The sequence below is a fragment of the Procambarus clarkii genome, chromosome 89, assembly GCF_040958095.1.
Source record: "Procambarus clarkii isolate CNS0578487 chromosome 89, FALCON_Pclarkii_2.0, whole genome shotgun sequence".
Taxonomy (NCBI): Eukaryota; Metazoa; Arthropoda; class Malacostraca; order Decapoda; family Cambaridae; genus Procambarus; species Procambarus clarkii.
In genome coordinates, this window is record NC_091238.1 from 10,227,696 (window position 1) to 10,241,235 (window position 13,540).

The window sequence follows — 13,540 nt, forward strand, 5'->3', positions numbered from 1 at the left end:
GGCATAAGCAGATATGAATATATTAACAAAAAAAAAAATAATCTAAGCAGGGAGGTTATCTTGAGGTGTTTTCGGGGCTTAGCGTCCCCGTGGCCCGGTCCTCGACCAGGCCTCCTTTTTGTCACACATCCCCAGGACGCAGCTGTCTAACTACCAGGTATCTATTTACTCCTAGGTAAACAGGGGCATCAGCGTGAAATAAACTTTTTGCCCATTTGTCTCCGCCATCACCGGGATAGAACCCGGAACCTCAGGACTACAAATCCAAAGCGCTGTCCACACAGCTGTCAGGCACCCCAGGGAGATTGAAAAAATAGAACAAACTGAAGCTCTCATACCTGACATGAGAAATGCAACTACAGTAAAACAAAGCCATACAAGAGAGAGAAGATTTTCAAATACTTTTTTACATATGCAAAATCAAAATAATAAACCTCAACTAGTATAGGACCTATACTTATAAGAGAGGGTTCATACACAAAATAATATAGAAATTAGTGAAATACTGAAAGAATATTTTATTCACCTTGAGCACTAGGTACCTCAAACACCAGTCCTCTGATATGGGAGGCAGATGCTCTACCGACTGTACTATGGATGTAATCCTTCTGTGCCCAAGTGGTAGCCACAGAGATGGGCAATTCCCATCTGGGCAGCAGTTAATTGCCTTGGGAACTTTCTCTTATTAAGGCTAACCCATAGTACATTCAGTAGAGAATGCACCTTCCACATCAGAGGACAGGTGCTCAAGGCACCGAGTACCCAAGGTGAATGAAATGTTACATCCACGGTAGAGTTTATACAGTTTATACTGAAAGAATAGTTTGAGGCTATGCTTAATTCCCCAATAAATATGAAAATTGAAGTTCCTGACGACTTCTTCATGAACGATACTCACAGCTTGAACAATATAACAGTTATTAACAAACACAGTAGATGTTGGAAGTGAAATTGACAACATGCCCATGTACATACTTGGCCCCAGGTGCTGACTCCTAATTTCAAGTCAGTCTTGACTCATTTCTCTGGATGTACAGGGATGCTTACTGCCACATAGTTACCCCTTACAGTTCAGGAATTGCCTTAAATATGGTTTAGATCTACATGTAGGGGTCTTAATGGATAATGACTGAGTAGAACTAAAAAATATGCTTTTAAATACAAAAAAAAGTTAACATTAAAATCCTCATTCATTAACGTTAGACATCCTAACATAAAATATTACAAGGCAGTTCCTCGTATTATCCATTAGTGTATATGACTCTGGCAGTCATACCATAAATGTCATAATATTAAAGTCAGTAAATACTTTTAAAATATTGAAATGGTGTACAGACATTTACCCTGATGGAACTTTCATGTTTTAGTGAGTGATCCATTACTAGTACTGTACAGTATTGTCAAATTAAGGGAGATTCTAATGACATAATGCTACTAATGCTTGACATTTTATGTAACTGATCATTTAATATTATATTTTTTACTTAGATTTAATTCTTTCTTGTATTGCAGGGCACGTACATCTACTTCGACTATGAGAACTGGGGCCAGCGGAAAAAGGAAAATTTTACCTTTGAATATAGGTTTTTGGAAGACCGGGACCTGAACTAAGCATCTGCAAATATCCAGATCTCATGCACACTTCCCTCGGCACATTTTCCACACTGAGGGTGGTTGTGCTACACTGAGTGATAATTATCCCATACAGCAAGCAAGGAGAGGAGGGTGGTGGTGGGGAAGTGGGAGGGACCAAGGAAGGTTGGATGGGAGAACATTTTTCCTGTTTCAGACCAGACCTCGGCCCAACCAGGCCACTACCTTTGTTGTTGTTGTTCGTTGCTTCCCAGTCAAGTCAGTGTCATGACTGCCACAACCACTGTCACTCCATGATATGTGATAGTGTCGTATCTATTCCATAAAGAAATTTTTATGTGAACATTCATTATTTTCTTTTTCAAATAAAGTATATATATATATTTTTAGAGGATAGTTTCCTCTTTTGCACATGCCCCAGACTTGTGTTCACAAATTTGAGGTGTGTATACCTGAGTTGTGTGTTGTACTCCAGTTTCCGAGTACTTTTGCCTAAACTCCACTTTTTGATCTCGTCCTTGAAAGAGGCAAGAGTTTAGATTTGTAAGTTACGTGCATTATGCATTTTTGCTCAAATTTCTGGATGCAGCAGTTTGTGCAGAGGATGATTTGCTGCCAACCAGTATTAACACTTGGGACTGGTTCCGAACGAGAATTCACAAATGTCGAATGCCAAAGATCTGTGATGCTGTTGCCTGCCAGCCATTCTTTTGTCACAGCTCAGCTGAACTTGCCTAACTTATGGATGTTCCATTACAACCAGAAATGATGGACTGGAGGCATTACCGAATCACACCTGGGGATCATTAATACAGATCTGGCTTTGTATGCTCTTTTGATTTATATCTTCCAGTGGTAATGGTATGTATAACTGTTTCAAAGTTTATTTATGCAATGTAAAACTGATGTTGGAAGGGTTAAATTTTCTTAATCCAATTACAAATTATATTTTTATTTAACTGAAAAGAACATGCAAATTTGAGAAGATAAGTTAAGGTTCACTGGTGTTGGTATGTAATGAATGAAGCACTGCTACCAAAATGAAAATTAGGAGGAAGTCTGGTGGCGTGAATGCATAAGTTGTTAGTTGGTTTAAGTTTTATTATCACTCAGGTTGGAAGGATCAGATACCACCCCACAGATAAAACACATTTACCTAGACACTATTGTGAACAAAATTACAATTGGCAGACATCATGAAGGTTTACTGCTCCTGCAGGGGCAGAAGCCTTTATAAATTGTTGTCTTATTGATGCTTTTCTTCTGGTTATGCATATGTTTATGGTGTTTAATTATTACTTTTGCCAATACCAAGAATGCCTGTGCAATAATAACAAATTGTGGTGTGCTTTCATTAGCTTCTATGCATACCTTTTTCTAGCATCTAAGTAACTCTTATGGTCTTGCATAGGTAATATATTCATTTTATAAGGAAATTTTTGTATTACAGTATTATTGCTAAAATTTGTTGTAATATTCACAGTTATAAGTGAAAATTCTAATGACTGGTTGTAAAAGCATTCGACTGCCATTCACAATGATGTATGCTAGTCCTTTATTTTTTTTTTTTATATATCATAAGTTAGCATAAATTAAATTCATTCCTTACATGTACTTTTGCATGAATATAAGTTTGGTTTTGTGTAAGTTGAGCATAAAGTAGGGGGAGTTATGTGTAGAGGAAGTCGGTCAATTGCTCAAGGCAAAGATGCAGCTGACAGACTTATGGAAGCCCTCAGACATCATAAGTGTCCAGCTAAAGGAGTAGGATCATGTAGATAGTGTACAGTCGTTGTAGACTTTTTATACAGTGTAAATGATATTTTTATACTGTCCTTGACATCCCTACAGAGGTATGCAGTGTATCTGGAAACTGACCACTTTTCCTGGTTGATTTGGAACATCATGTTGGATATAAGGATTAGCAGGTTTACTGTTGTAGTTTACAGCAGTCTTACTACTGTAGACAATAATATCAATGGATATGTGCCACTGCCTCAGTTTCAGAAAGCCTAATTTTCCTACACAGACTACTTGAGAAATTGTGCCTCAGTGAAAAACTGTAAGAGGGTCATATTCATTGATTTTATTGCCTATAGAATTTGCATAATTATTTGTCCATGTTGGCTACTGACAAAGACAACTTTAGTTTTTAAACCAATTATCACTTACAAAAAACTCTTCTTCATGACTCCTTTTAAGGTTTTACAAATTTGTTTTCATATTCAGCAATATTTTCTATAATTGATACCAGTCTGTTGATCATGGCAATTGAGCAGTGGTTGTGGTTTCATGAGATAATGAGGCAAACAACACAGTGGTTAAGAGTAGAAGACAAAGGTGTTTATATAAAAGTGATATAAAATACACTCTATTTCCTGTGGAATGGCAAATTTTTTTATCCTATATACCTTGTGTACTTGTGACTGCAGCAGCACCACTTGTAGGTAAAATGCTAATTTTGTTATAATTTAAGGTAATGACTTGCTTTAAGTATATAGATGCATGATTGGGTATAACAAAGGGGGGGGATGAGTTAAGATTAGAAATACATTAACACTTTCGTCCGGCGCAGATCTGGAAGTGTATCCGCAAGATAGCAGGTAAGTTCGTTCCCGATGTCTCGCCGGTCCTTCACCTCCGTGGTACTCTTGTGTTGGACCCGTTGCAGGTCGTGATCGAACTGGGTTCCCACTTTTCATCTTTTAGCTCTGGTTCTCATCTTCTTCAATCTTTTCTTCTTCGTAAACCTGTTCTTGAATCTCGTCCTTTGGATTTCTACACCCATTTTCGACTTTCCTATAATGATCCCCTCTCTCTGAACTTCAGTCTGCCCTGGCCCTCTGCGGTTCCACGGCGGCAGGCTCCGATGGCATTCATTATGAGATGCTTCGTCATCTCCCTCCGTACACATCTCGATATTTACAGTCTGTATAATTGGGTCTGGGAGTTGTTGTCAGTCCCTGAGGACTGGCTTGATGCCGTTATCCTCCCTGTACAGAAACCAAGGTTTCTTGGGACATCCCCTAAGGACTTCCACCCTATTGCCCTCACGAGTTGTCTGCAAACTCTTTGAACGTATGGTTAACGTTCGTCTGATGTGGTTCTTAGAACACCACCACCACCTCTACCCTTCTCAATTTGGTTTTCGCAAGTGCCGCCGTACAACTTATGTTCTGGTGAACTTGGAGGTCTATATTCGTACTGCTTTTGCTGCGAGGACCTCCGTTGTTGCCGTCCTTTTTGACCTAGAAAAGGCTTACGACAAAACCTGGGGATATCATATTCTGTCCCAACTTCATTCTTTTGTCCTTCGTGGTCATCTCCCTCTTTTTCTCCGCAGCTTCCTCTCTCGTTGTTCCTTTAGGGTGAGGCTTGGTGCCACTCTCTCTGCGTCTTTTCAGCAATACGAAGGTGTGCCCCAGGGTAGTGTTCTGAGCACTACTCTTTTTTTCTGGTTGCCCTCAACGGTCTTCATTCCTCTCTTCCTTCTGGCTTCTTCTCCGCTCTCTATATCAACGATCTTACCCTTTGCTGTCGGGGTGATAATTCGCCTCTCCTTCAACAGGCGCTTCAACTTGCGATTGATGCCGTGTCATCTTGGGCCACCGATCATGGCTTAAGTTCTCTACTTCTAAGACTTGTGCTATGACTTTTACTCAGAAGCATGTCGTTCTTTGTCCCTCTTTGTCGGTTTATGGCCATTCCCTTGTGTACAGGGATTCCGCTAAGCTTTTGGGGTTAATCTTTGACACTCGTTTATCTTGGTCACCCCATATCTCTTACCTCCGAGTTGAATGCTCTAAGTCTCCTACCTTCCTTAAGGTTTTGTCCCATACTTCTTGGGGAGCAGATAGGCGCGCACTCCTCGCTTAACATTCCTCTCTCGTCTTGTCTAAACTCGATTATGGTTGCCCTGCTTACTTATCTGCTTCTCCTACTCTTCGCTGTCTTGATGCTTTGCACCATACTGGGTTGCGCCTCAGCTCTGATGCCTTTCGTTCGACTTCTGCCCTCAGCTTGTATGTTGACACTGGCTTCCTCTCTCTCCAGGACCGCCGTGATCACTATTGTCTTCGCTATCTGGCGTGGTCCTTGCTACATCCTTCCTCTCGCCTCTGTCGTGCTTTTAACTTTTACCCCTCCTGTGGTTTCTGTTCCTCTTAACGATCTCCCTTTTTCTGTCCAGTTATCTCGCTTACAGGTTTCTCTTTCAGTTTGTATTTCTAATGTTTCTCCTCATGTTTCTTCCTTGCCCCCGTGGAGAATCCCCTTCCGAAGATTTGTACATCCTTAACTCACATCACTAAAGCTTTTACCCTCCTACAGTTCTGAAATGCCTTTTCCTTGAGCACTTTTCTTCGCACTCCCGCTCCATTTCCATCTTTACCGATGGGTCTAAGTCTGCAGACGGTGTAGGCTACTCTGTTGTTTTTCCTGACCACACTTATGTGTGTCGCCTACTTCCAGAGACTAGCATCTTCACAGCTGAACTTTATGCTATTCTCTATGCCCTTCGTCTTCTGCTTTCTCGTTGTCAATCTTCCTTCGTGGTTGTCGTTGATTCTTGTAGTGCCCTCATGGCTCTTGGGTCCTTTAATCTGGTCCATCCAGTGGTCGTCGAGATTCAGCATTGGCTGTTTCTTATTTCCAGTAAATTTAAGTTGAGTTTTGCTGGGTTCCCAGCCATATTGGTGTGTAATTACCTAAGTGTAATTACCTAAGTGTAGTTACAGGATGAGAGCTACGCTCGTGGTGTCCCGTCTTCCCAGCACTCTTTGTCATATAACGCTTTGAAACTACTGACGGTCTTGGCCTCCACCACCTTCTCACTTAACTTGTTCCAACCGTCTACCACTCTATTTGCGAAGGTGAATTTTCTTATATTTCTTCGGCATCTGTGTTTAGCTAGTTTAAATCTATGACCTCTTGTTCTTGAAGTTCCAGGTCTCAGGAAGTCTTCCCTGTCGATTTTGTCAATTCCTGTTACTATTTTGTATGTAGTGATCATATCACCTCTTTTTCTTCTGTCTTCTAGTTTTGGCATATTTAATGCTTCTAACCTCTCCTCGTAGCTCTTGCCCTTCAGTTCTGGGAGCCACTTAGTAGCATGTCTTTGCACCTTTTCCAGTTTGTTGATGTGCTTCTTAAGATATGGGCACCACACAACAGCTGCATATTCTAGCTTTGGCCTAACAAAAGTCATGAACAATTTCTTTAGTATATCGCCATCCATGTATTTAAATGCAATTCTGAAGTTAGAAAGCATAGCATAGGCTCCTTGCACAATATTCTTTATGTGGTCCTCAGGTGATAGTTTTCTATCTAGAACCACTCCTAGATCTCTTTCTTTATCAGAATTCTTTAAAGATTTCTCACATAATATATAGGTTTTGTGGGGTCTATGTTCTCCTATTCCACATTCCATAACATGACATTTATTAACATTAAATTCCATTTGCCAAGTGGTGCTCCATATACTTATTTTGTCCAGGTCTTTTTGAAGGGCATGACAGTCATCTAAATTTCTTATCCTTCCTATTATCTTAGCATCATCAGCAAACATGTTCATATAATTCTGTATACCAACTGGTAGATCATTTATGTACACAATAAACATCACTGGTGCAAGAACTGAACCCTGTGGTACTCCACTTGTGACATTTCTCCATTCTGATACATTGCCTCTGATTACTGCCCTCATTTTTCTATCAGTCAGAAAATTTTTCATCCATGATAGAAGCTTACCTGTCACCCCTCCAATATTTTCCAGTTTCCAGAACAACCTCTTATGTGGAACTCTGTCGAAAGCCTTTTTTAGGTCCAGATAGATGCAGTCAACCCAACCATCTCTTTCCTGTAATATCTCTGTGGCTCGATCATAAAAACTGAGTAAATTCGATACACAGGATCTTCCAGATCGAAAACCATACTGTCTGTCTGATATTATATCATTTCTCTCTAGGTGTTCTACCCATTTAGTTTTGATTAGTTTTTCCAATACTTTCACTATTACACTTGTCAATGATACAGGTCTATAATTGAGGGGGTCTTCCCTGCTGCCACTTTTGTAGATTGGAACTATGTTAGCCTGTTTCCACCCGTCTGCTACGATTCCTGTACACAGGGATGCCTGAAAGATCAGGTGAAGTGGAATGCTGAGCTCAGATGCACATTCTCTCAGAACCCATGGTGAAACGCCATCTGGGCCAGCTGCTTTGTTCTTACCGAGCTCCTTGAGCATTTTTTCCACTTCGTCTCTAGACACCTCTATGTGTTCTATGTTGTTCTCTGGAATTCTTATTGTATCTGGTTCCCTAAAGATTTCATTTTGTACAAACACACTTTGGAACTTTTCGTTTAGTGTTTCACACATTTCCTTTTCATCTTCCGTGAATCTATTTCCCATTTTCAACCTCTGAATATTATCCTTTACCTGCAATTTGTTGTTTATGAATTTATAGAATAGACCTGGTTCTGTTTTACATTTGTCCGCAATCCCTTTTTCAAAATTTCTTTCTGCCTCTCTCCTCACTGCCGTGTAGTTGTTTCTCGCATCTTTGTATCGCTGGTATGTTTGGGGGTTCGGCCTCTTCCTGTATTGATTCCATTTTTGTGTCTTTCGGTCTCTAGCCCTCTCGCAATTTCTATTGAACCAATCCTGTTTCCTAGTTCTGCATCTCTGTTTTGGTATAAATTTTTTTGTGCCTTTATCATATATTTCACAAAACTTGCCATACATCTCATTCACTTCCTTGCCTAGCATCAAGTCTGTCCAATTATACTCACTAAAAAAATTTCTAAGGTCACCATAATGTCCTCTCCTGAAGTCTGGTTTTTCAACTGCTTCAACCTCCTTATTTTCTTCCAGCTTATAACGCATTGCATACTTTATTCCCAAAAAGACATGGTCACTTTTACCCAAGGGAGGAAGGTACTGAATGTCAAATATCTCTTCCTCCTTCCTGGTAAATATCAAATCTAGCATGGAGGGAACGTCCCCTTCCCTCATCCTCGTAGCTTGTTTAACATGTTGATACAAGAATGTTTCCAGGATGAGGTCTACAAATTTACAGGTCCAAAAATCTTCTGTTTTAGCTTCATATGCTTCCCAGTCTATGGATTTCAAGTTGAAGTCACCGACTATCAACAGTCGTGATCTATCGTTATCCGCTCTCGCTATAATCTCTCTCATTATTGTTATAAGACCTTCACGTTTACTATCTAGCTCCTCCTTTGACCATGTGCTGCTTGGCGGTGGACTATATGCATTTATCATCATTAGTTTATCATCCTCATAGCAGATCTCTAGTGCTATTAAGTCAACTTCTTGTGGATTGGCAGTCATTATTTCCTTCACCTTCAGGTGTTCTTTTACCAGCTCAGCAACGCCACCGCCTTTCCTAATTTTTCTGTCCCGTCTCCAAATTGAGTAGCCCCTTGGGAATATGACCTCATTTAAAATTACATCTTCAAGTTTTGTCTCCGTGAGTGCAACAATGTCTGGTGTCTGCAGCTGTATTACATCACTTAACTCCAGTATCTTCGATCTCACTCCATCTATGTTGGTGTATGCAATCTTCAGGAACTTGTTCCCCCTCTCCTTATTCTTCACTCCCCCTCTCTCTATTGATTTTGTTGGTTTGCCTTTATGTACCACTTTACTGGTTTGCCTACCCCTATCACTTTGTAGAAAAAAGAATTTATTTCTTCTTCATTCCTGCTCTCATTTAAATGTTTTGCCTCGGCGAGGTTCAGTTTCAGCTTCTCTCTATCTTCTTTTGAAAGATCTCGTCTTAATGACCACCCTTTCCCATCCTCATCCCTTTGCAATTTTCTAGCATTCCTTAGTACTTCTTCCATCTGTTTGGCACCGTTTAGGGTGATCCTCAAAGGTCGATCTTTCCCTTTTACGTACCTGCCTATTCTCCTGTAGTCGCACACATTCTCTCTGTTTGTAAGACCTTCCACGAGGCCAACAATTTTATCTACTACTTTAGCTTCTTCTACAGCTCTTTCTGACCTAGATGTTATCGCCTTTTCTTTGCAGCCAAAAATGATCAGGGACTTACTCCGATCAACTGTGTTTTGCACCAACTTCGGGTTAGATGCCAATTCTTTCCTCACTTCTAGCCTAATGTTTGTTTTATCTTGGTTGCTGCAGTGTTTGACTTCCTTTACTGCTTCTTCTATTTTTTCCTTCTCCTTGGCCACTTGTGCATAAGTGAGTTGCATATCTTTCTTGCACTGTTCTATTCCCTGTGTAACTTCCTCCATCTGTGCTGACAAAAGCTGTTTCTCCTGTTGAATTTCCTTGCCTAACCTATTGTAGTCATTTATGTTTAAATTTACTTTAACTTCTTTCAAAGCTATTTTTAAGAGTTTATTTTCTTCTTCTATGGCTTTGCAATTTGTTTCCAATTGATTCTTATCCTTGCGCAAGTCTTTCACTAAACCCTCAAGACATAAAACTTTGCTATTCAAATGGTCATTACTTTCTTTCAATTTACTAATTATTTCTACATGAGAGTTCACTATAGTATCTAAATTTACCAACTTGTTATGTAGACTACTAATATCAATGCTTTCTTCATTGAATCCCTCAAAATCAAGCTCTGTTTTGTTTTTCCCCTTGCCAGTGGCCATCTTGAATGTTCTTCTCTGCACTGTAAACACTAGGGCAACTTTTTCTCATCCATCATCACATCTTTGTGTGTCTAAATAAGCGTGCAGACGCTGCTGCCAGGGAAGCTTTCCGCTCTTGTCCCATTTCCTGTAACGGTATTCCTTATTCCGACTTTTACCCAGTTATTCATTCCTCCATCCTTACCCGTTGGTAGGTTTGTTGGTCTTATGTTACCAGTAACAAACGGCGTTCTCTTAAAGAGTTGCGTGTCCTCCTGGCCTTCGTCTTACCACCGTAACCTGCGGTGGGAAACAGCTCTGGGGAGGTTGCGTATTGGCCATACACGCTTAACTCACGGTCACTTAATGGAGCGCCGTCCTGCTCCTTATTGTCCACATTGCATTGTCCCCCTTATGGTCATGCATATCCTTGTTGAATGTCCTGACTTCCAGGACGAGCGTGTGTTGTGCTTTCCTACCATCCCTCGCGGTCGCTTGTCCCTCGATATAATTCTTGATGAATCGGATACTTTTGATATATTGGGGGGGGGGGCACTGGTGTTTTGAACTTTATATGCATTTACCCCTGTTGGAAATTCTATTGCGAACAAATTGATACCAAAATGAACTTCGTAGCATGAGAATTGAGGTGAAAAAACTGAAGAGTATGCATTTTATTGCTGTTGCGCACTCACTGGTAATGCTCGCCCAATTTTTGGGCTTGGTGCGGGTGGCAAGTCTGGCTTTTGGACCTTATATGCATATACCCTTGTAGGGAATTCTATTGTGAACAATGATACCAAAATGAACGGCGTACAATGAAAATTGAGGTGAGAAAACTGAAGAGTACACACATTACTGTGTGGCCGCTCACTCACACAAAATGCTTAGCGCACCTTGGGGTAGGCTGGGGCGCGCACACTGAGAATGCGAAAATTTTAATGCAAAATAGAACACCACAATGTATATAAATTGGGTTAGTTTAGTTTTGGGAAGGACCTGGGTAAGTATTGCTTTGGAAACAGTTGTTGATTTGTGGAACAAATTACCAGGTAACAAGTCATGCGATCACTGGATTGCTTCAAGCATTGGTTAAGTATATATTGAATGAGTTTGCTTATAAATAGCTCCCTTGTGTAAGCCAATAGGCCTTTAGCAGAGTCCTTTATTCTCATGTAATTTCCACACTCAAAGTGAGAAGAATTGCCGAGATAGACATTATTTTATTGAAGATTACATCTTGTTTGATGGTTATGTCAAATCCTGACATTTATCTAAAGAAATCTAACTTCTTATATTAAAAAAAAGTTAGTGGGGGCTGTGAGCACCTTTTGTTTGTTATATTCAGGAATATAAACTGTTTAATGTCTCCGGTCATAACCAGTCTCCGTGGTATAGTGGTAAGACACTCGCCTGGCGTTCCGCGAGCGCTTTGTCCTGGGTTCGTATCCTGGCCAGGGAGGATTTGCTGGGTGCAAATCCTTAACTGTAGCCTCTGTTTAACTAACAGTAAAATTGGTACTTTGTTGTAAAAACGATTCTTCATGGGGGACCATAGTCCATTCCAGGGACCATAGGATTAAGGACTTGCCTGAAACGCTACGCGTACTAGTGGCTATATAAGAATGTAAGAACTCTTGTATATATATCTCAAAAAAAAAAAAAATGTAATTTCAATATCTATTTCTGATGGGCTGAGCTACAGCACTAGAACTTTCAAATCTTGAAACATTAAACCAGACTGCCGAGTCGCCCAAGCCTACTGAAAGCTAGGAGAATTTGGCACAGGCTAAGAAGCGATGGGAAGCTTTGGTATCAGATCCCTCATGGCTCTCGGGTCCTTTAATCCGGTTCATCCAGGGGTTGTCGAGATCCAGCATTGGCTGTTTCTCGTTCACAGTAAATTTAAGTTGGTTGAGTTTTGTTGGGTTCCCAGCCATATTGGTGTCAATTTAAATGAGCGTGCGGATGCTGCCGCCAAGGAAGCTGTCCGCTCTTGTCCCATCTCTCGTAAAGGTATTCCATATTTCGACTTTTACCCGGTTATCCATTCCTCCATCCATACCCGTTGGCAGGCTTCTTGGTCGTCTGTTACTGGTAACAAACTACGTACTCTTAAATGTTGTTTCCTCGTGGCTGTCCTACTACCACCGTAACCGACGATGGGAAATGGCTCTGGCGAGGTTGCGTATTGGCCATACTCGCTTAACCCATAGTCACTTAATGGAGCACTGCCCTGCTCCTTATTGTCCTAATTGCATTGTCCCTCTTATGGTCGTGCATATCCTTCTTGAATGTCCTGACTTCCAGTGCGAGCGTGTGACTTGCTTTCCGACCGCCCCTCGCGGTCACCTGTCCCTCAATAGAATTCTTGGTGACTCGGATACTTTTGATATCGTTCGCCTAATGCGTTTTTGTTCTCGTTTTGGCATTCTTGGTGATATTTAGCGCCCTCTGATTATTCCGCACATTTGATGGTGCTACATAGCCTTCCCAGTTTGGTGCCTTCTTTTGATAATTAATTAATTACTTGGTATCAGATCTAACCAAAATCAAGAAAGTATCAACACATCAAAACAAGCAACTGCTTGAAAGGATATTTTCTGGTGTTTTTTCTGAGATTTGAGTTGATCTCTGTTCTGCAAGCTTCCTTTGGTTCATAGAGACCAAAATTTTACTATTGGCAAAATTTTGGAGGCTTGGTACAATTCTTGAGGTTTTGCAGTCCCAGTGCTATGGTTTGGGAAACTACTGTGGGAACCCTTCCAGAAATGAATTTGGAAAAGAAATTGCACATAATTTACAGAAAATTCTCAACTCATTCTTACAATATTTTCCAGCTATGAAGCAAAATATGTATGATAACAAACGGGCAGTATAGCCCGATAGCAATTACATTTTTTTTTCCATGTGTTCACTGGAAAACAATACCACACAAGTAAAAAAATAAAACTAATTTTCCTACTGATATTGGGCAGTGTAGCACCCACAAAGTCAGTTTGGTATACAACATACTGCAGTACAGTATTGTATTCCATATTCATGCCGATGCAAGTACTGTATCCCAATTTCTACCAACAATGCAGTATTGCATCCCAGATTTCTAACTATAATGCAGTATTCCATTCCAGATTACCAACAATGCAGGATTGCGTCCCAAATTAAAAACCCCATTCGAGTTAGCCAAATTTCTTGCCAGGAATGTAACAAAATTAACAACCTTTTTCATGAAGTTAAACCTTTAACGTTTTCAGATGAAGACGTTTGTTCAAATCACCAGTGTGTTCTGAAGAATGTACTGTGTCTATTTCAATACCATGTC

General features: G+C 40.4%; 1 protein-coding gene across 17 annotated transcripts in view; it reads left to right on the forward strand.

Annotated features, from left to right (window-relative positions):
* The window catches only part of Not3 (CCR4-associated factor Not3), a 107,749-nt gene extending 103,770 nt beyond the window's left edge, over nucleotides 1-3,979 (forward strand). For all 17 annotated transcript variants that reach the window (XM_045767122.2, XM_045767126.2, XM_045767123.2 and 14 more), the window contains one exon: nucleotides 1,513-3,979. In XM_045767122.2, the coding sequence (XP_045623078.1) occupies nucleotides 1,513-1,611 (99 nt within the window). In that variant the 3' untranslated portion in view covers nucleotides 1,612-3,979. The remainder of the gene's footprint in view (nucleotides 1-1,512) is intronic.
* Nucleotides 3,980-13,540: the final 9,561 nt, after the last annotated feature.